The sequence below is a fragment of the Papio anubis genome, unplaced genomic scaffold, assembly GCF_008728515.1.
Source record: "Papio anubis isolate 15944 unplaced genomic scaffold, Panubis1.0 scaffold223, whole genome shotgun sequence".
In the NCBI taxonomy this organism is placed as follows: Eukaryota; Metazoa; Chordata; class Mammalia; order Primates; family Cercopithecidae; genus Papio; species Papio anubis.
In genome coordinates this window covers 1-20150 of record NW_022162273.1, presented here as the reverse complement: position 1 = coordinate 20150, position 20150 = coordinate 1, and the positions used below count along the sequence as shown (strand labels likewise).

Genomic DNA, 20150 nt, shown 5'->3' with positions numbered 1-20150 from the left:
TGTAGCTTCCGCCTCGCAGGTTCAAGTGAGTCTCCTGTCTCAGCCTCCCAAGAGGCTGGGATTACAGGCGTGTGCCACCACGCCCAGCTAATTTTTGTATTTTTAGTAGAGATGGTGTTTCACCATGTTGGTCAGGCTGGTCTTGAACTCCTGAGCTCGTGATCCGCCCACCTCAGCCTCCCAAAGTGCTGGAATTACAGGCATGAGCCACCACGCCTGGCTAACTGTTTTAAAATTTAATTTAATTTAATTTTAGGTTCCGGGATAATTGTGTGGGACGTGCAGGCTTGTTACATAGGTAAACGTGTGCCATGGTGGTTTGCTGCACCTATCAACCCATCACCACATGCATTAGCTATTTATCCTGATGCTCTCCCTCCCCCACCCACGCTTCCACAGGCCCAGATGTGTGTTGTTCCCCTCCCTGTGTCCATGTGTTCTCATCGTTCAGCTCCCACTTATGAATGAAAACATGCAGTGTTTGGAAAACTTTCACACTTCAAAGCCATTATTTTCTACCACAACTCAGAAGAAGCTGTAGTGAACAGAGAGGTGACTGGTTGTTGTTGACGGTGAAACTTCCATCCTCCATCACTAATTACATACCACTTAAATGTATTTTATTAAGTAGATCAAACTCATTACAAGTACTGTTTCTTAGACATTTAAGGTAGTATACATTGTTGCTAAATGGTGAAAAACAAATTAAGTAATCATTTAAATGGCCTCCAGATTCCATGTATCCTTTTTTTCATACTTTCACTATTGTTTTCCCCAAATTATCTCCTTTCAGCATTCCCATAAATGCAGCTGGCATGTTTTCAAATCCTTCGATGATATATTCCTTGTCCTGGATTTTACCCTGTATCAAAGCAATAACAAATTCCAAAACTTAAGTTAATATTCTCAATGATATACTGTTCTCATCCTAGCAACAAATGTATCAGGTACATCATTGGAAACCTTGAAAATAAGAGATGGAGGTCCTGTCCTCCATGAACCTGAAGTCAAGTGGGGGCAAGATCCACTTACACAGTACGTGTAAAAGATTACAAAGTACACCTAAGAAGAACTTAATAATAGGTGTCAGATCATAGTGTGAAGTGTCATAAGGCAGCGATTAAGCAATTTCTTTTTCTTTTCTTTTTTTTTTTGAGATGGAGTCTTGCTCTATCACCCAGGCTGGAGTGCAGTGCCGCGATCTTGGCTCATTGCAAGCTCTGCCTCCTGGGTTCACACCATTCTCTTGCCTCAGCCTCCCGAGTACCTGGGACTACAGGCGCTTGCCACCATGCCCGGCTAATTGTTTTGTATTTTTAGTAGAGACGGGGCTTCTCCGTGTTAGCCAGGATGATCTCGATCTCCTGACCTCGTGATCCGCCTGCCTCGGCCTCCCGAAGTGCTGGGATTACAGGCGTGAGCCACTATGCCCAGCACGATTAAGCAACCTCTAATTAAGCTGCACAGTAAAGTTTAATAACACAATGATCTCAGAGGAGGTAGAAATAGACAGCGAAAGGAGCACCCTTCATTACCTCTGGCCCCTGAAGAGGGAGGTCCTATTCAGGAAATATAAATAGCAGGACAGTCTAAAAATCTGCCTCCCCTTTAAGCTAAGGTTCTTTCAACATGTGTTTAACCTTTTTCTGGGAGTGTGGGAAGGAAGGGTGCATGGTAGTGAGGAAGGTTCTTCATTTCTCTTTCTACTACAAGGCACAGCCTACTAATGGGAACTAATTTCCATTTTCAGATTTTTTGAAGGGGTCTTATATAGAGACCTGAGTTACCTGGTACAAGCTTTTCCCTAATGCATTCCAGTGATGGCTTAGCGCTCTGTATGGATTTAGAGACAAGATTATTTGCTTGAAGTCAGTCAATTACAAAGTAGGGAAACTGAGATTTAAACTTTTATTATTATTATTATTGTGAGACAGGGTCTCACTCTGTCACCCAGGTTTGAGTGCAGTGGCACAATCATAGCTCACTGCAGTCTCAACCTCCTGGGCTCCAGTGATCCTTCCGCCTCAGCCTCCTGAGTAGGTGGGACTACAGGGATGTGCCACCATGCCCAGCTAACTTTTTTAGTTTTTGTAGAGACAGGTCTTGCTAGGTTCACCCAGGTTGGTATCAAACGCCTAGGCTCAAGTGATCCGCTCACCTCAGCCTCCCAAAGTGCTAGGATTACAGGCGTGAGCCACCGCTCCTGGCTAAGATTGGAACTTTTGACTTGAAAGCCCCAATTCATTCTTGTTCTTGAAGAAGAAAGGAATCTGGAGAGCGTGGAAAGGTAGAATCCAGTTCACAGGTTAAACATAGAGAACGATTACTGTTATGGACTGAATTGTTTGCCCCCAATCCAAATCCATACCTTTAAGTCATAATCACCAGTGCCTGACAATGGGACTGTATTTGGAGATAGGGCTTTAAGAAAAGGTAATTAAGAGGCCGGGTGCAGTGGTGCACGTCTGTAATCCCAGCACTTTGGGAGGCCGAGGCAGGTGGATCACCTGAGGTCAGGAGTTCGAGACCAGCCTGGCCAACATGGCGAAACCCGTATCTACTAAAAATACGAAAATTAGCCAGGCGTGGTGGCACATCCCTGTAGTCCCAGCTAGTCGGGAGGCTCAGGCAGGAGAATTGCTTGAACCTGGGAGGCGGAGGTTGCAGCGAAGAGATCGCACCATGGCACCCCAGCCTGGGCAACAAGGGTGAAACTCCATTTCAAAAAAAAAAAAAAAGGTAGTTAAGGTAAAACGAGGACATACAGGTGGGCCTTAGTCAATATGACAGGTGTGCTCAGAAGGAGGTTAGGACACAGACACACAGAGAGAAGGCCACGTGAAGATGCGGGGAAAAGGAAGCCATCTACAAGTCGAAACAAGAAAGGCCTCTAAAGAAACAACCCTGCTGACACCTTGATCTTGGACTTCTAGCCTCCAAAACTGTGAGAAAATAAATTTGTTGTGTAAGCCACCCAGTCTGTGGCGCTTTATTTTGGCAGACCTAGCAAACTAATACAAATACTAATGGAAAATGTTAATAATAGGGGAAATTAGGGTATAGGATGCAGGGTATATGGGAGCTCTCTGTACTATCTTCCCAATTTTCCTATAAATCTAAAACTTCTATTTTTATTTTTGTTTTTGAGACAGGGTCTTGCTCTATTGCTAAGGCTGGAGGACAGTGGCGCATTCAGAGTTCACTGTAGCCCTAGAACTCTTGGACTCTGCAGATCCTCCCACCTCAGCCTACCGAGTAGCTGGGACTACAGGTGTGCACCACTGCACCCAGCTGATTTTTTTACTTTTTGTTTTTTGTAGGGTCTCATTATGTTGCCAGGGCTGGTCTCAAACTCCTGGGCTCAAGCAATCCTCCTTCCTCACCCTCCCAAAGTGCTGGGATTATAGGTATGAGCCACCACACCCAGCCTAAAACTTTTCTAAAATAAAAAGTGAATTTTAAAAAATAGGGAATGAGATTAAAAAGGGAGGATGAGAAAGAAATTAGGCCAACTCACAACTTAAAACCCAACTAGGGCCGGGCGCCGTGGCTCACGCATGTAATTCCAGCACTTTGGGAGGCCGGGCAGGAGAATCACTTGAGGTCAGGAGTTTGAGATGAGCCTGGCCAACGTGGTGAAACCCCGTCTCTACGAAAAATACAAAAAGTTAGCCGGGAGTGGTGGCAGGCGCCTGTAATCCAGGCTACTCTGGAGGCTGAGGCGGGAGAATCACTCGAACCCAGGAAGTAGAGGTTGCAGTGAGCCAAGATCGCGCCACTGCACTCCAGCCTGGGCAACAGAGTGAGACTCCATCTCAAAAAAAAAAAAAAAAAAAAAACACAACTAACTATGATCAGCTTCACTTTGTTAGAGGGAAGCATTGGGGACACCAGCACAGTGGTTTCCTGTTGTCAACTGTGATCACGGATGGGCTCTATTAGATTTCACCAACCGGGACAACCTAGATTCAGCTTTTTGCAGCTCCCTGGAGAGAGCCCAGCCCGGCACTCCAAGTGCTAGACTGGGAAGAGCGCCAAGCTCCAGTGGCTGCCGGAGGAGCAATCTATTCCTTTGAATTGGGAAATGATCACTGGCCAGGGATTAGGAAGTACGGTATCATTTTTCCCCTGTAAAACTAAAATAATGCAACTTGATTGTTCAGATTTCTGTTGACTAAAACTTTACATGGTGTAAGGTTTGAAAATTATCATAGCACAGGACTAGCGGATTGTCTTCTTTGCTACTTTGGACCTGGAAGAGCCATGGTACATGTATGCTCCCCTCTAACATTCATTTATTCAGCAATATTTATCCAGTGCCTACATCGCTTCATCTACTCTTCTGGGCGCTGGAGATACACCAGAAAGCAAAATGTATGGACATGCTGTCTTCATGGAGGTTACATCCTCAAGAAGGGAGATGGGCAATAAATATAAATGAATAAGTGAATTATAGTATATATTATGTAAAAGATGATTAATTGCTATGGATAAAAGTAGGATAGGAGCCTGGGCAACATGGTGAAAGCCTATCTCTATGAAAAATACAAAAAAATTAGTCAGGTGTGGTGGCACATGACTGTTGTCCCAGCTACTCAGGAGGTTGAGGTGGGAGAATCACCTGAGCCTGGGTGAAGGCTGCAGTGAGCCATGATCGTGCCACTGCACTCCAGTCTGGGTGTCTGAGTGAGACCCCGTCTCAAAAAAAAAAAACCCAAAAAAACAGGGGCTGTGGGATATGGAGGATCAAGAATGAAGTGGGAATGCAACTTATAATAGGGTCATTTAAAAAGTTGCCTCACCCAGAAGGCACTCCCTTTTTTGTTGTTTGTCTTTTTGTTTTTGAGACAGAGTTGCGCTCTGTCACTGGGCTGGAGTGCAGTGGCACAATCTCGACTCACTGCAACCTCCGCCTCCCAGGTTCAAGTGATTCTCCTGCCTCAGCCTCCCGAGTAGCTGGGACTATAGGTGCATGCCACCATGCCCGGCTAATTTGTGTATTTTTAGTAGAGACGGGGTTTCACCATGTTGGTCAGGATGGTCTCGATCTCTTTGCCTTATGATCCGCTTGCTTTGGCCTCCCAAAATGTTGGGTTTATAGGTGTGAGCCACCATGCTGGTCCAGAAGGTACTTTTTAGCAAAGACTTGCAGGATGTGAGAGAGTTAAGCAAGCAGTTACAGAGCGGTGGAGTGGTGGAGGAGACTGGGAGAAGTAAACAAGGCAGTGAATACTAAGAAATGAAATCAGAGAGATATCAGGGGTCAGATTTTGTGTAAGCTTGCTGAATATTCACACTTTGGTTTACGCTAAGTGAAATGCAGAGCTTTGCATGGTTTAGATCATAAGAACGGCAGGATTTGATTCATGCCTTAACAGATCGCTATGGCCACCACATTGGGAATTGTCTATAGGGGTGCGAAGATGGGAGTCCAGATAGAGTCCACTACTGCTGTGGGAAGTCAGGGACCCGAAACGGAGGATCCGACTGGAGCCGTGGCAGAGGAACATAAATTGTAAACATTTCATTTTAATATGGACATTTATCAGTTCCCAAATTAATACTTTTATAATTTCTTATGCCTGTCTCAATTTAATCTCTTAATCCTGTTATCTTTGTAAGCTGAGAATGTACATCACCTCAGGACCACTGTGATAATTGTATTAACTGTAGAAATTGATTGTAAAACATGTGTGTTTCAACAATATGAAACCAGTGCACCTTGAAAAAGAACAGAGTAACAGTGATTTTCAGGGAACAAGGGAAGACAACCATAAGGTCTGACTGCCTGCGGGGTTGGGCAAAAGAGAGCCATACTTTTGTTCTTGCAGAGAGCCTATAAACGGACGTGCGAGTAGGGAAGATATCGCTAAATTGTTTTCCTAGCAAGGAATATTAATAATTAATACCCTGGGGAAGGAATGCATTACTGGTTGGAGGTCTATAAGCAGCCGCTCCGGGAGTGTCTGTCTTATGCAGTTGAGAGAAGGACTGAAATACACCCTGGTCTCCTGCAGTACTCTCAGGCTTATTAGGGTGGGGAAAAAAATCCACCCTGGTAAATTTGTGGTCAGACCGGTTCTCTGCTGTTGAACCCTGTTTTCTGTTGTTTAAGATGATATCAAAACAACACATGCACAGCTGAACATAGACCCTTATCAGTAGTTCTGATTTTGTCCTTGTCCTGTATACTCAGAAGCATGTGATCTTTCTTCTGCCTTTTGCCCTTTGAAGCATATGATCTTTGTGACCTACTCCCTGTTCGTACACCCCCTCCCCTTTTAAAATCCTTAATAAAAACTTGCTGGTTTTGCAGCTCAGGTGGGCATCACAGTCCTACCCATAAGTGATGTCACCCCCAGTGGCCCAGCTGTAAAATTCCTCTCTTTGTCCCAGCGGCCCAGCTGTAAAATTCCTCTCTTTGTACTCTTTCTCTTTAATTCTCAGCCAGCCGACACTTATGAAAAATAGAAAGAACCTATGTGGAAATATTGGGGGCGGGTTCCCCCGATACACTACAAACATCCAGGCTAGACGGCATGGGCCTGGACCAGGGTGGTAGCAACGAGGTGGGAGAAGTGTTCAGATTCTGTATATATTTTGAAGATAGAACCACCAGAATCTCCTTAGAGATTAGACATGGGTACGAGAGAAAGACATCAAAGATGACTCCAAGGTTTTTGGATTGAGAAATTAGAAGTATAGAATTATTATAACTGAGATAGTAAAGTCTGAATATGGAGCATGTTGAGCAGGAAAGATCAAAACATATTTAGTTTACAAGATGTTATGTCAGAGATGTGTATCAGGCATCCAGGTGGACATACTAATCTAGAGTTAAGGGGAGACTCAGGCTGGAGATAGAACTGGGAGCTCCCAGCATACTGAGCCCAGATGAGCTAACTAAGGGACAGCTCGAGTGTGGATAGACAAGAGAAAAGGCCCAATGACCATGACCTGGGGCACTCTAATATTAATTTGGAGAACAGAAAAGCGAGCAGGAGTCTGAGGAGGACCAATCAGTGAGGAAAACCAAGAGTTAAGGGATGCCAAGGGAAGAAAGCATATCAAGGAGAGAATGATCACTGTTAAATATTTCCCATAGCCAAGTGAGGCTAAGAATCAACCAGTGGACTTCACTATGTAAGGGTCCCCTGTGACCTTGACAAAAGTTAATTTTGGCCAGGTGTGGTGGCTCACATCTGTAATCCCAGCACTTTGGTAGGCTGAGGAGGGCACATCACTTGAGACCAGCCTGGCCAACATGACGAAAACCTGTCTCTACTAAAAATACAAAAAGTTAGCTGGGCGTGGTGGTACACACGTGTAGTCCCAGCTACTCGGGAGGCTGAGGCATGAGAATTGCTGGAACCCCGGAGGCAGAGGTTGCAGTGAGCTGAGATTGCACCACTGCACTCCAGCCTGGGCAACAGAGTAAGAGTCTGAAAAGCCTGATTGTGGGTTTCAGGAAGAATGGAAAGAGAGGAACGGCAGACAGTGAGTGTAAACAGCACTTCTGGGTATTTTGTTATAAAAGGGAGAGAAGGGAAATGGACCTGCATTTGCAGTGGAAATGAACTTTAGAGAAGGTTGTTTTGTTTTCCTTTCAAAGATGGGAAAAGTAAGAATATTTATATTCTAAGTACAAGGACCCAATAGGGAAAAACTGATGATGCGGCAGAGAGAGGGAAGAATTGCTGGAACAAAAGCCTTGAGAGGCAAAAGGGAATGGAACCTAGTGTACAATTGGAAGGGGTGGGTCCGGAGCTCCTTACCTCTGAGACCCATTTCAGCAAGTCCTTCAGAGCTTTTTGGCGGACATCTCCTTGCCAGCGGTAGACGACAAAGCCTTGTATGTGAAGCTCCTGAAAGATAACAATCTCTGGGGGTGGACCTGTGAAGAGAAGGGCACATTTGGGTGGCAGGATCCAGGGAGGTGGTTGCAGTGAAACAAGTAGTACAGGTCACTGTCACTACACTTGGTGCTTGGAGTTTCCTGGTGCTTCTCTCCTTCTGTTTCCTCACTCCTTTGTGATCCACGGGACTGCTGGCCCATCAACATGAACTCTGCAGCAGGCAGAATAATGGCTCCAAAGATGTTCATATCCAAAAACCCCAGAACCTGTGACCTTACATGGTAAAAAGGACTTTGCAGATATGATTAAGAACCTTAGGGGGGACGCGGTGGCTCACGCCTGTAATCCCAGCACTTTAGGAGGCCAAGGCGGGCAGATCCACAAGGTTAGGAGTTTGAGACCAGCCTGGCCAACATAGTGAAACCCCCATCTCTACTAAAAATTAAAAAAAAAATAAAAAAAATAAAAAAATCCGGGCACGGTGGTGGGTGCCAATAATACCAGCTACTTGGGAGGCTAAGGCAGGAGAACTGCTTGAACCTGAGAGGTGGAGGTTGCAGTGAGCCAAGATTGTGAGCCAAGTCACCCAGGCTGGGTGACTGTATGAGACTCTGCCTCAGAAAAATAAAAATAAAAAAAGAACCTTGAGATGGGAAGATTATTCTCCACTATAAAGATGGACCCAATATAATAGCAAAGGTCTTCGTAAGGGAATGAGGGACACAGGAAAGTTATAGTCAGGAACGGAATATGGGGTGATAGAAGCAGAGATGAGAGAGAGGAGGAGGAGGAAGATCCTATGCCACTGGCTTTGAAGACAGAGGAAGGGGCCACATGCCGAGAAATACAGGCAGCCGCTAGAAGCTTGAAAAGGCAAGGAAACAGATTCTCCTCCTGCGTCTTCAGAAGGAATGCAGCCCTGCCAACCCACTTTACTTTTAACCTCCAGACCTCTAAGAATAAGTGTGTGGGGTCGGGTGCATGGCTCATGCCTATAATCCAGCATTTTGGGAGGCCAAGGCAGGCAGATCACTTGAGGTCAGGAGTTTGAGACCAGCCTGGCCAACATGATGAAACTGTGTCTCTACTAAAATACAAAAATTAGCTGGGCGTGGTGGCACATGCCTGTAATCCCAGCGACTCAGGAGGCTGAGGCAGGAGAATCGCTTGTAGCTGGGAGGGGACTGCAGTGAGCTGAGATTGTACCACTGCACTCTAGCCTGGGTGACGGAGCGAGACTCAGTTTGAAAAAGAAAAAAAAGAAATTTTTTAGGTTTTTTGTTTGTTTGTTTGTTTTGGTCAGAGATGAGGTCTCACTCTATTGACCTGGTTTGAAACTCCTGGGACAAGCGATCCTCCTGCCTCGGCCTCCCAAAGTATTGGGATTACAGGCATGAGCCACTGCACCTGGCTAAGAATTGGTATTTCTAATAAGCTCCCAGGAGATGGTGATACTGCTGGTCCTTGGCCCACACTTTGAGAACCAGCACCCCAGAAATAGCACACAGCTCTCCTGCAGCCTGTAAAGAAGGTACTCCCCTTCTGTGTGTGAGGAAGAAAAAGTTTTTTGGTTGCCTGGTTGATTTTCCCAAGTGTCCTAATTGACTAGGAACTGAGAGAATTACACCTGAGCATAGGCTTTCAAGTTCAGGAAGTCAGGCGAAGATGCCTAGGGAATGTCAGAGCCAGCGGTGCTAAGACGAGTGGTGGAATCTAGCTTCAGCATCTTTGACCACTGGCACCACTCAGCCTAAAGTTCCCACTCACTACTTTGAGGAAAGTAACATTAGCAGTTGGAAATATGAAGCTTTGTCCTGAACCAAAAGAAACTAATGCAAGAGAATGAGACAGAGTGTTTCTTCAGAAGACCCACGTCAACTATTCTTTATGAGTGAGCGATTGGAACTCTCACTTCCCCATCTTAAATGAAAGTGGGCTGGGCATGGTGGCTCATGCCTTTAACACCAGCACTTTGGGAGGCAAGGTGGGAGGATCACTTGAGCTCGGGTGTTCAAGACCAGCTTGGGCAACACAGAAAGACCTCATCGCTTCTAACAAAAATAACAATTGGCCAGGAGCGGTGGCTCACGCCTGTAATTCCAGCACTTAGGGAGACCTAAGGGAGTGGATCAAGAGGTCAGGAGATCAAGACCATCCTGGCTAACGTGGTGAAACCCTGTCTCTACTAAAAACACAAAAAATTATTCAGGCATGGTGATGTGTGCCTGTAATCCCAGCTAGTCAGAAGGCTGAGGCAGGAGAATCGCTTGAACCCAGGAGGTGGAGGTTGTAGTGAGCTGAGATCGCGCCATTGCACTCCAGCCTGGGCGACAGAGTGAGACTCTGTTTCAAAACAAAACAAAAAACAATTATCCAGGTATGGTGGCACATGTCTGTAGTCTCAGCTACTTGGGAGGCTGAGATGAGAGGATCACTTGAGCCTGGGAGGTGGAGGCTGCTGTGAGTCATGTTTGTGCCACTGCACTCCAGGCTGGGTAACAAAGGGAGACCTTGTCTCAAAAAACAAACAAAAACTCCAGTCTGGGAAACAGAGTGAGACCTTGTCTCAAAACAAACAAACCAATAAACGAAAAAGCAAAATGAAAGTGAAATGCTGTTTCTGGGTTTGTGCGTGTTGATGAGAATGTCGGTTTTTGTTTTCTTACTGAGAGCAAAAAAGCAAATGTGGCATTAAACATAGAGGAAATCATTGCTTGCCTCTCAGCTATCCTAACACTGGAATATGTTAGAATTTCTGGGAATCTGTGGCAGGGCAGAATTCCATCTGATTAAAATGGAATGGACAAGGCCAGCTGACATCTCAAAGTGCTGTCTGAGCAGCTGAGCTTCCAAAGACTAATTGCTAAAAAGACTAGGTCGAGTTACTGTATCCAAAATAGCTGGCTCTTCCTAATTGGACTGTGGTTAAGAAAAGGCCTCCTGCAGCTTCGCTCAGTTGGCAGGCAGACAGTTTTCCATGATTCCAGCTTAGCACCAGTTAGAAAATTACAGGGGGAAAAAAGTCCCTAACAGTAAGATTGCCAAGTAAATCTGGAGTTACCTTCTGGTAATGGTTTTCATTTTTCACAACCTAAGAGGGAGTCTACAAGTTGCCCTTTGACAGCCCCTTCCTTTGTAGCCCCCATCTCCATACGGTTGTGGGACGGTTAACTAGCGGGGCTATAAGGTTTCATTCCCTTTAGTCAAGCTCATCATAGAATAAATAACCAATTGATTTATGGTTGCCTGGATCCTCATTAGAGTCTGGAACATTCCTTTTTTCCTTCTTTCTCCTTTTTTGGGGGGATCACAGGTAATTTGTGATCTCTCTTAATAGCACAGGATCATTGTAGCAGAAACAGACTCTAAATAAGGCGCTTAGAAGACTGGTCTTTGTTTTGAGTCTGTTGCAAATAGGAGTTAAAGAGTCTCTGGTCCTCTCGGCCATTCATCTCCCCACCTGTAAAACGAGAGGCCTGTACAAGGCATCTCACAGGACAGGGATTTAACGAATATGGTTCTCCGGTTGATACTGCGTTTGGACCTCAGAGTGTGGCGTGGGAGGGGCGTGGTTTCAGCATAAGAGAGTAGGGAGTGGGGAATGGAGTACATGGCAGGGCACCAGAGAAATAAAACAAGGACACTCGAGGAATGGAGGGAAGCTGCTGCTGCCTTCCTGTTTAGTGGCAATTGTCAGCCTGCTGAGGCCAAGGTGCCCTACTGCTCCAAGAAGCACTGCCCAAGATTTCTGAAGGACATGGCAACCTGCCCTTCCCTTCACCCACAGCAAGTCACCCTTTATTCCTCTCACAACTCCAGCAATGTCTCTGATATCCAGAGGAACCTGAATATTTTACCAGCCAGACCAAGGTGTTCTGTTTCTAAATCAAATCATCACTGTCTTTTTACAACTTTGCATTAAATGATAGGTAAAAACTAAAACTTTTAATAACTGTTTCTTCTATATTTGTAGATCCTGCAATTTCTCTATATAAAAATCTGATACAAGCTGATTTAGCCCAAAATACATGAAATTGTTGTTGTTATTATTATTATTTTGAGACAGGCTATCACTTTGTCACCTAGGCTGCAGTGCAGTGGCACGAACACGGCTCATTGCAGCCTCAGCCTCCCAGGCTCAAGCAATCCTGCCACTTCAGCCTCTTGAGTAGCTGGGACTACAGGTGCACACCACCACACCCGGCTTATTTTTGTATTTTTTTGTAGAGATGGCGTTTTGCCATGTTGCCCAGGATGCTCTCAAACTCCTGAGCTCTCTCAAAGTGAGACTCTATCTTAAAAGAAAAAAGAATATATGAAAATCTTTCTAATAATTTCAGAGTCACTGGCCTATGGCATATCTGTGAATTTTCTCCTTGCCCAGCCTTTTGACATGTGGGATCGTGTGCATGTGCTCATTACCTGGGGGAAGTGGGCCGGTTCTGTTATATGTAGAGATGGCTCCACATATGGCAATCCTTCCAAATTTCTTCATTTGGTTGATAACAGTGTTTGAAAACTCTCCACCTACCTAAACAGACAGGAAACACAAAACCAAAGGCAAAACGTTAAATAATCTAAATACTAGAGATTCAGGAAAATCATTAAGTCACAATCATTATTTTATGATACCTGTTTTCGCAGCAACAAAACTGATTGAATGAGCCCAACTGTGCAGAAGATTGCAATGAGAAAAAGACATTAGAAACAGCCATTTTCGGCCAGGGGTGGTGGCTCACACCTGTAATCCCAACACTTTGGCGGGTGGATCGCCTGAGATCAGGAGTTCAAGACCAGCCTGGCCAACATGGTAAAACCCTGTCTCTACTAAAGATACAAAAAATTAGAAGGGCATGGTTGCGGGCTGCCCTTAATCCCAGCTACTTGGAAGGCTGAGGCAGGAGAATTGCTTGAACCCGGGAGGCAGAGGTTGCAGTGAGCTGAGATCACACTACTGTACTCCAGCCTGGGCAACAGAGCAAGACTCCATCTCAAGAAATAAAGACAAAATAAATAAACCAGCATTTTCATTTGACTCTAAGGCCGTACCATTTATATCTTATATATTTTACTTTATTATATATTGAAGTTCTCTGATCAGTCCAATAACCTCATTGTCTTATAATTTAAAGGTATGTAAAAATACTCAAAAAGTATATAAAGAACAAAGTTGGAAGACTGGCACTTTTCAGTTTCAAAACTTAATACAAGGCTAAATTAATTAAGATAGGGTGGGAATGGAAATACAGATCAATGGAACTGAATCACGAGTCCAAAAATGAACCCTTACATTTTGATCAATTGGTTTTCTAGAGAAGTGCTAAAGCAGTTCAATAGAGGAAAAAATAGTCCTTTCAACAAACGGTGCCGAACAACTGGATTTCCACATGGAAAATAATGCAATTGGGCCTCTTCCTTATACTACACACAAAAATTAACTTACACTGCAGTGTAGTTCAAGAGGCTCTGGTTCTGGGAAGAGTTGGATGAGGTATGAATCTCAACTCTGGGGGTATTAGCTAGTGGGGCGGCCACAGGCCTTTTGCCTTTCTTTTTTTCCTCTATTGAACTGTGAGACGGAGTCTTGCTCTGTAGCCCAGGCTGGAGTGCAGTGGCCGGATCTCAGCTCACTGCAAGCTCCGCCTCCCGGGTTCACGCCATTCTCCGGCCTCAGCCTCCCGAGTAGCTGGGACTACAGGCGCCCGCCACCTCGCCCGGCTAGTTTTTTGTATTTCTTAGTAGAGACGGGGTTTCGCCGTGTTAGCCAGGATGGTCTCGATCTCCTGACCTCGTGATCCACCCATCTCGGCCTCCCAAAGTGCTGGGATTACAGGCTTGAGCCACCGCGCCTGGCCAGGCCTTTTGCCTTTCATAAAATAATACCATAAAATAAAATTGAACCTCCTTTTGTCTTGCATAAAATAAAAGCTACTAGGATGAGTTGTTTTAAGATTTTAAGATTATAGTCTACATGAGATATCTACATACATGTACATATTTCCCCTGGAAGCAGTGGTTCAGCCTTGGTGGTGACCTTATAGAATAAAAATATTGCGAATAATGAAAATCCACTGAATCTAATAAAGGACTTGTATTGGTAAGATGTACAGAACTCTTGGCCAGGCACGGTGGCTCATGCCTGTAATCCCAGCACTTTAGGAGGCCAAGGCAGGTGGATCACCTGAGGTCAGGAGTTCGAGACCAGCCTGGCTAACATGACGAAACTCCATTACTAAAAATACAAAAATGAGCCAGGTGTGGTGGTGCATGCCTCTAATCCCAGCTACTCGGAAGGCTGAGGCAGGAGAATCACTTGAACCCAGGAGGCGGAGGTTGCAGTGAGCCAATATTGCGCCACTGCACTCCAGCCTGGGTGACAGAGCAAAAATCTTTGTCTCAAAAAACAAAAAACAAAACAAAACCCTTACAACCTCACAAATAACCTAACTGAAAAATGGGCAAAGATTTTGAACAGACATTTCTCCAAAAAGATATACAAATGGCAAATACATACATTGAAAGATCCTTAATATTGTTAGCCATAGGTAAATGCAAGTCAAAATCAAATCACAATGAAATATCACTTTGAACCCACTATAATAAAAAAGACAGACAATAGCAAGTGTTGGTGAGTATGTAGAGAAGTTGGAACCCTCATACACTGCTGGTGGGAATGTAAAGTAGTGTAGCCACTTTGCAAAACAGTTTGACAGCTCCTCAAAATGTTAAACATGAAGTTATCATATGACCCAGCAATTTTACTCATAGGTATATACTTAAAAGAAACGAAAACATCCACACAAAAACCTCTGCATGAATTTTCATAGTAACATTATACATCATAGCCAGAAACTATAAGCTAATATCCATCAAGCTGGGTGTGGTGGCTCACGCCTGTAATCCAGCTCGCTGGGAGGCCGAGGTGGGAGGATTGCTTGAGCCCAGGAGTTCCAGACCAGCCTGGGCAACATGGCAAAAACCCACCTCTACTAAAAATATATAAATTAGTTGGGTGTGGTGGCACAGCCCTATAGTCCCAGCTACTTGGGAGGCTGAGGTGGAAGGATTGCTTGAGCCAGGGAGGTCGAGGCTGTAGTGAGCCATGATCACACCACTGCACTCCAGCCTGGGTGACAGAGTGAGACCCTGTCTCAAAAAAACAAACAAAAAAAAGGAATAAAGCACTGATAAATTCTACAATATGGATGAAACTTGAAAACATTTTGCTAAGTGAAAGAAGCCAGTCATAAGAGACCACTTTTAGTGGGGAGGAGGATGGGTAATGGAGAGTGACTGCTAATGAGTAGCGTTTTTTTGGGGGGTGATGAAAATATTCTTAAACTGGTTGTACAATTTTGCCAATATAGTAAAAATCATTGACTTCTACACGTTAAATGAGTGAATTACATAGTGCATGAATGATATCTCAATAAAGCTGTTTTTTAAAAAAGGCATATATACTTTCTTCATGTATCCCAAATGCAAACTCTAGGAATATATTTCCTCGTATCAGCGGTCCTCAAACTTTTTGGCACCAAGAACCAGTTTCATTGGAAGACAATTTTTCCACCGACTGTTGGTTGGATGATTTCGGGGAAGATTCAAGTACATTGTGTTTATTGTGCACTTTATTTCTCTTCTTATTACAATGTAATATATAATGAAATAATTATACAAGTCACCATAACATAGAATCAGTGGGTGAGTTTTCCTGCAACTAGACAGTCCCATCTGGGGATGATGGGAGACAGTGACAGATCATCAGGCATCAGGCATCATCAGGCACCTGAGTAGTGCGATCCCCATAAGGAACGCACAACCTAGTTCCCTCACATGCATAGTTCACAATGGGGTTTACACTCTTATGGGAATCTAATGCCGCCGCTGGTCTGACAGGAGGCGGAGCTCAGGCAGTAATGGGAGTGAGGGGGAGGGGCTGTAAATACAGATGAAGCTTTGCTTGCTCACCTGCCCCTCACCTCCTGCTGTGCATCCCAGTTCCTGATAGGCTATGGACCACTAACCATCCATGGCTCAGGGGTAGGAGACAGCTGTGTTATATAATACTCCATTAATAAATCAGATATTAAGTCCAGTTTGTACTTACATTATCAAAATAACAATCATAACCATCAGGAGAGGCTTTCTTCAAGGTTTCTTCCAAAGACTCTACTGTCTTGTAGTTAAAGACAACATCAAATCCAAGCTTTTGAAGGTAGGCAACCTTTTTGTCAGACCCTGCTGCTGCAACAACTTTGCAGCCCTAAATAGAAAAAAACAAACAAATAAAAAAAGGAAACCATGAATAAGCCACAAGCATGGACCATGGACCAACACTACTTTCCTGGTCCAGCACGCCTAGGCTCCCTAAGAACACTCTGTTAGGTGCTGAGCCACATATATAAGGAATACCATAATGGGCCAAAAGATCCCATAGGTGAAATTCGGCCCTGGACCATCCTACAACTCAGCTTCAGCTTGCTTCTGACCACCCAGCAGGTCTCTTCTGCATTTATTTGGTTCATAGTTCCGCCAGCTGGTTTAACAACCGATCCATTTGACTTCCTTGGTTCTTTGTTTCTGGGCTTCTCTTCCTGCAATGCATGTATGCCATCTCTTGGTACGGTCCTTCTTCAGACTATTATTTTGTCTCAGCTCTGTGACTCCCACATCACAAACGGTCCTCCTGATAACTGCCCCCTTATCTTTTCTTGATTTTTTAGATGTTTATATTTTTTTGAGACATGGTCTCACTCTGTTGCCCGGGCTGGAATGCAGCGACACAAACATGGCTCACTACAACCTTGACCTCTTAAGCTCAAGTGATCCTCCCACCTCAGCCTCCTGAGTAGCTGGGACTACAGGTGCATGCCACTACATCTGGCTTATATTGTCTTAAATTTTCATAGAGACAGGGTCTCACTATGTTGCCCAGGCTGATCTTGAACTCCTGGGTTCAAGGGATCCTCCTGCCTCGGCCTCCTAAAGTTCTGGGATTACAGGCATGAGCCACTGCACCAGGCCCTTTGATTTAATCCAAAGCACCAGACTAGACGCTTCCTAATCCCAGAGCAGCTAGGAAGCATTCTGAAAAGCACTTTCAGGATGAGACTATAGATTATATTGGCTCATAGAAACTATTGGAAGAGAGCCATCCTTGGTCCTTTTCCCTTCTAAGACTATGCACTATCATAGGATGATCTCTTGTACTCTTAAGACCTCCTTTATGGAGATTATTAATTAATCTATTAATTCTATCTATTAATTCTAACCCATTTTTCTCTCCTGAGTTCCAAATCAGTATTTCCAACAACCTCTAGATGTCCTCACAATTGGATGTCCTATAGGTCCCTCATAATTAGTGTGTTCAAAAGGGAATATACTTTTTTCCTTGTTTCTTGTTTCTTTTCTATCCACTATTGCAGAGAAGGATACAACTCAGTTATCCAAACCTGAAGCATGACTCAAAGGAGAAGCTTTCCTTTGTCTTATGATCCACATCCGGTCACCTGGTTTTCTTCCTCTTTTTTAATCAAACACCCTTAAAAGCTGACTCTGGGCCAGGCGCGGTGGCTCATGCCTGTAATCCTAGCACTTTGGGAGGCTGAGGCGGGCGGATCACCAGAGGTCGGGGGTTGGAGACCAGCCTGACCAACATGGAGAAACCCCGTCTCTACTAAAAATTCAAAAGTAACCAGGTATGGTGGCACATGCCTGTAATCCCAGCTACTTGGGAGGCTGAGGCAGGAGAATCACTTGAACCCAGAAAGAAATAACCAATAAATGAAAAACAAAGTAAGATAATATAAATATGACCAAACATTCCAGTTATGATAATTAATATGAATGGCTTAAATTTAACTATTACAACACTGAGACTTTCAGATGGGTTAAGAATTAAATGCAAATAGCTGCGTTTTACAGAAACACACATAAAATGGACACAAAGGTTGAATATAAAGGAATAGGTTTAAGCGCAGGTTCTATCAAACTTACGGGATAAAAGCCCCTTATGGCTTTAATAGGATATTTGAAATTGGAATATTTAGAAATAATCCTGATTCATTTTGTAATTTTAGCATAATCCAAGCTTAGCTAAATTCCAGAACAAAAAGTAAACTTTAAACCAAATTCACTTGTGAATATAGATGCAAAAATTCTATTTTAAATGTTGTTAAGTCAATTCCAAAGGTATAAGCCCATAATATAGCGTACACAGGTAAAGATTATTCTGGAAATGTTACAATGGTTCGACATTGGAAAACTAATATAATTTATTCACTGAAACGTGAACCTGATAAATGTTGCAATGGCATTTGATAAAATTTAATATCTACTCCTATTTATTTACTTACTTAAACAAATTATTCTACAACTTCTGTGGTAGCCTCATATTTGTATTCCAAGCTCTTTTAGCACTGGAGACCAGTCCAAACCCCTGGCCATTGGTTGTAGCCCTGTACTCATCTGTACTCCATCTAACTTGTCCTCTAGGACCTAGGTCCTGAATCCTGCATCCCAGCTTTGGGCAAAGGATCAGTCAAGCCGCATCGCCTTCCCACTATGTAATAAATCCCTGCTGTGTCTGAGTTGTCGCCTACTCTATACACTCACCATCAGATTGGATCCCTTGAGCAGACATCTGCCTGAATTAGAGCCAATATTTCCTTGTCCTAGGTATTGCCAGGAGTTAGTTCCCAAGCCGTGGCCCCACTGCTCTGGGCTGAATGGCCATTTCTTTCTAGTACAACAGCCTTTGCAGTGGGGCCACGTGGGTGATGACTCTTAGTTGACTGATCTCAAGTCCCTTCTTCTATTGCTAAGGACAATCATGAAGAAAGAAGATTAAGCTGTAGCGATAGAATGTTCAGTAGAAAATATGAAAATGATTAATGCTGATAAACTCACTACTCTAGACAGAGGCCATTTCTGACTTGATTGTCTGCAATGTTATCAAATAACAATGTTCAGCTTATCTTTGGTCTAGTTTTCCCCATTCTTCCAATTTCTCAGTGTCCAACTTCTAAAGAAGACCACTGGACTATAAATTCCCTGAGGCCAAGGAAGATCTGCTGTGTTCACTGTTGCATTCCCAGTGGGTTTAGAATAGAGGCTTGTTACTAGAGAAAGGCACTTACCTTGAGCTTTGCAATCTGCCCCACAACAGAGCCCACAGCTCCAGCTGCTGCACTAACCATCACTGTTTCTCCACCCTTCACACCACAGATTTCAAGTAGACCAAAGTAGGCAGTCAGGCTAAAGGAAGAAAATTAAGGATATATGAATAGAGTGGTTTCTTTCCTCTATAACTCATTTATATGTATCTTGAAGGCCTTCTTAATGGCCCAGTGCCATAGGTCTGAGTAAAAGACAAAAATACAGGAAATAAATATTGCCAGTCACTGTTGCTTTACTTCCTCCATGTCTACTCTCAGATAGGAATAAAAATGATGTGAACTAGGGAGGGAAGGGAGAGTTGGCCAAATTTCAGGGGCAAAAGATAGATCATCTTTCTCAAACTTTGGGGATTCAAGAAGAGAGAGCTATGCATCATTCCCATATAAGTTCTATGGAGATGATGAGCTTCATGGGAGAAGCCCCTATGTTATCATGGTGACATAGCCACAGATAGCTACGATGTGTGATATTAGGCATGAGAGGGTCACAGGGAGCATCTGGAGCTTTCCATGACTCCAAAGTGGTATGGAAGACCTTCCAGAATTTCTCCGTATTACCATAAGTAAGATGTGAAAGTTGGCTTGCAGGAAAACAGCTACTGGACATACAAAGATGCAGCACTGGCAGTACTGATGGGGACTGGGTGAAGACACCACCACACCTCTTTGGATTGTGAGTTTGGAAGGTGATAGGATTGAAGACTTTCTTCACCACCAAAGTTTCCTCGTGTCTCCCTTCACCTCTTCTCCCCTACACCTGGCTCACAGTCCAGAGGGAATGATGGATAACAGAGGAGAATGGAGAGGAAGAGCCTTCATCCGTAGAGGGTGCAAGGCAGGCAGGAAACACCCAGAAGTGCTGGAATTGTTTAGTGCCCACTAATTTCATGGAAGACGGTATTCAGCATCCTCTACTTTCACAATGATGTCCTTGGCAGTGGCAATTTTGAGGAGTTCAAATTCTCAGGGAAATATGAATTTGGGGTACCTAGGGGTTGTGTTTGTTTAGAGGCTGATCATTTGATGGTATATATGTATTTCCATTTCATTCCTCAGAAAACCTTCAAAGTGTAAAAAAGGAAGGGGAAGGAAGGGTGGGAAGAAGGAACGGGGGAAA

General features: G+C 44.0%; 1 protein-coding gene across 1 annotated transcript; it reads right to left on the bottom strand.

The window, feature by feature from the left end:
• Positions 1 to 598: 598 nt before the first annotated feature.
• Positions 599 to 19131, bottom strand: LOC116272842 (prostaglandin reductase 1-like). The gene is made up of 5 exons (XM_031661672.1): positions 18995 to 19131; positions 15964 to 16119; positions 12279 to 12387; positions 7776 to 7894; positions 599 to 862 (listed from the first exon to the last, which is right to left on the bottom strand). Exons 1-5 carry the CDS (start codon positions 19052 to 19054, stop codon positions 752 to 754), a joined length of 555 nt encoding a protein of 184 aa, XP_031517532.1. The 5' UTR covers positions 19055 to 19131; the 3' UTR covers positions 599 to 751.
• Positions 19132 to 20150: the final 1019 nt, after the last annotated feature.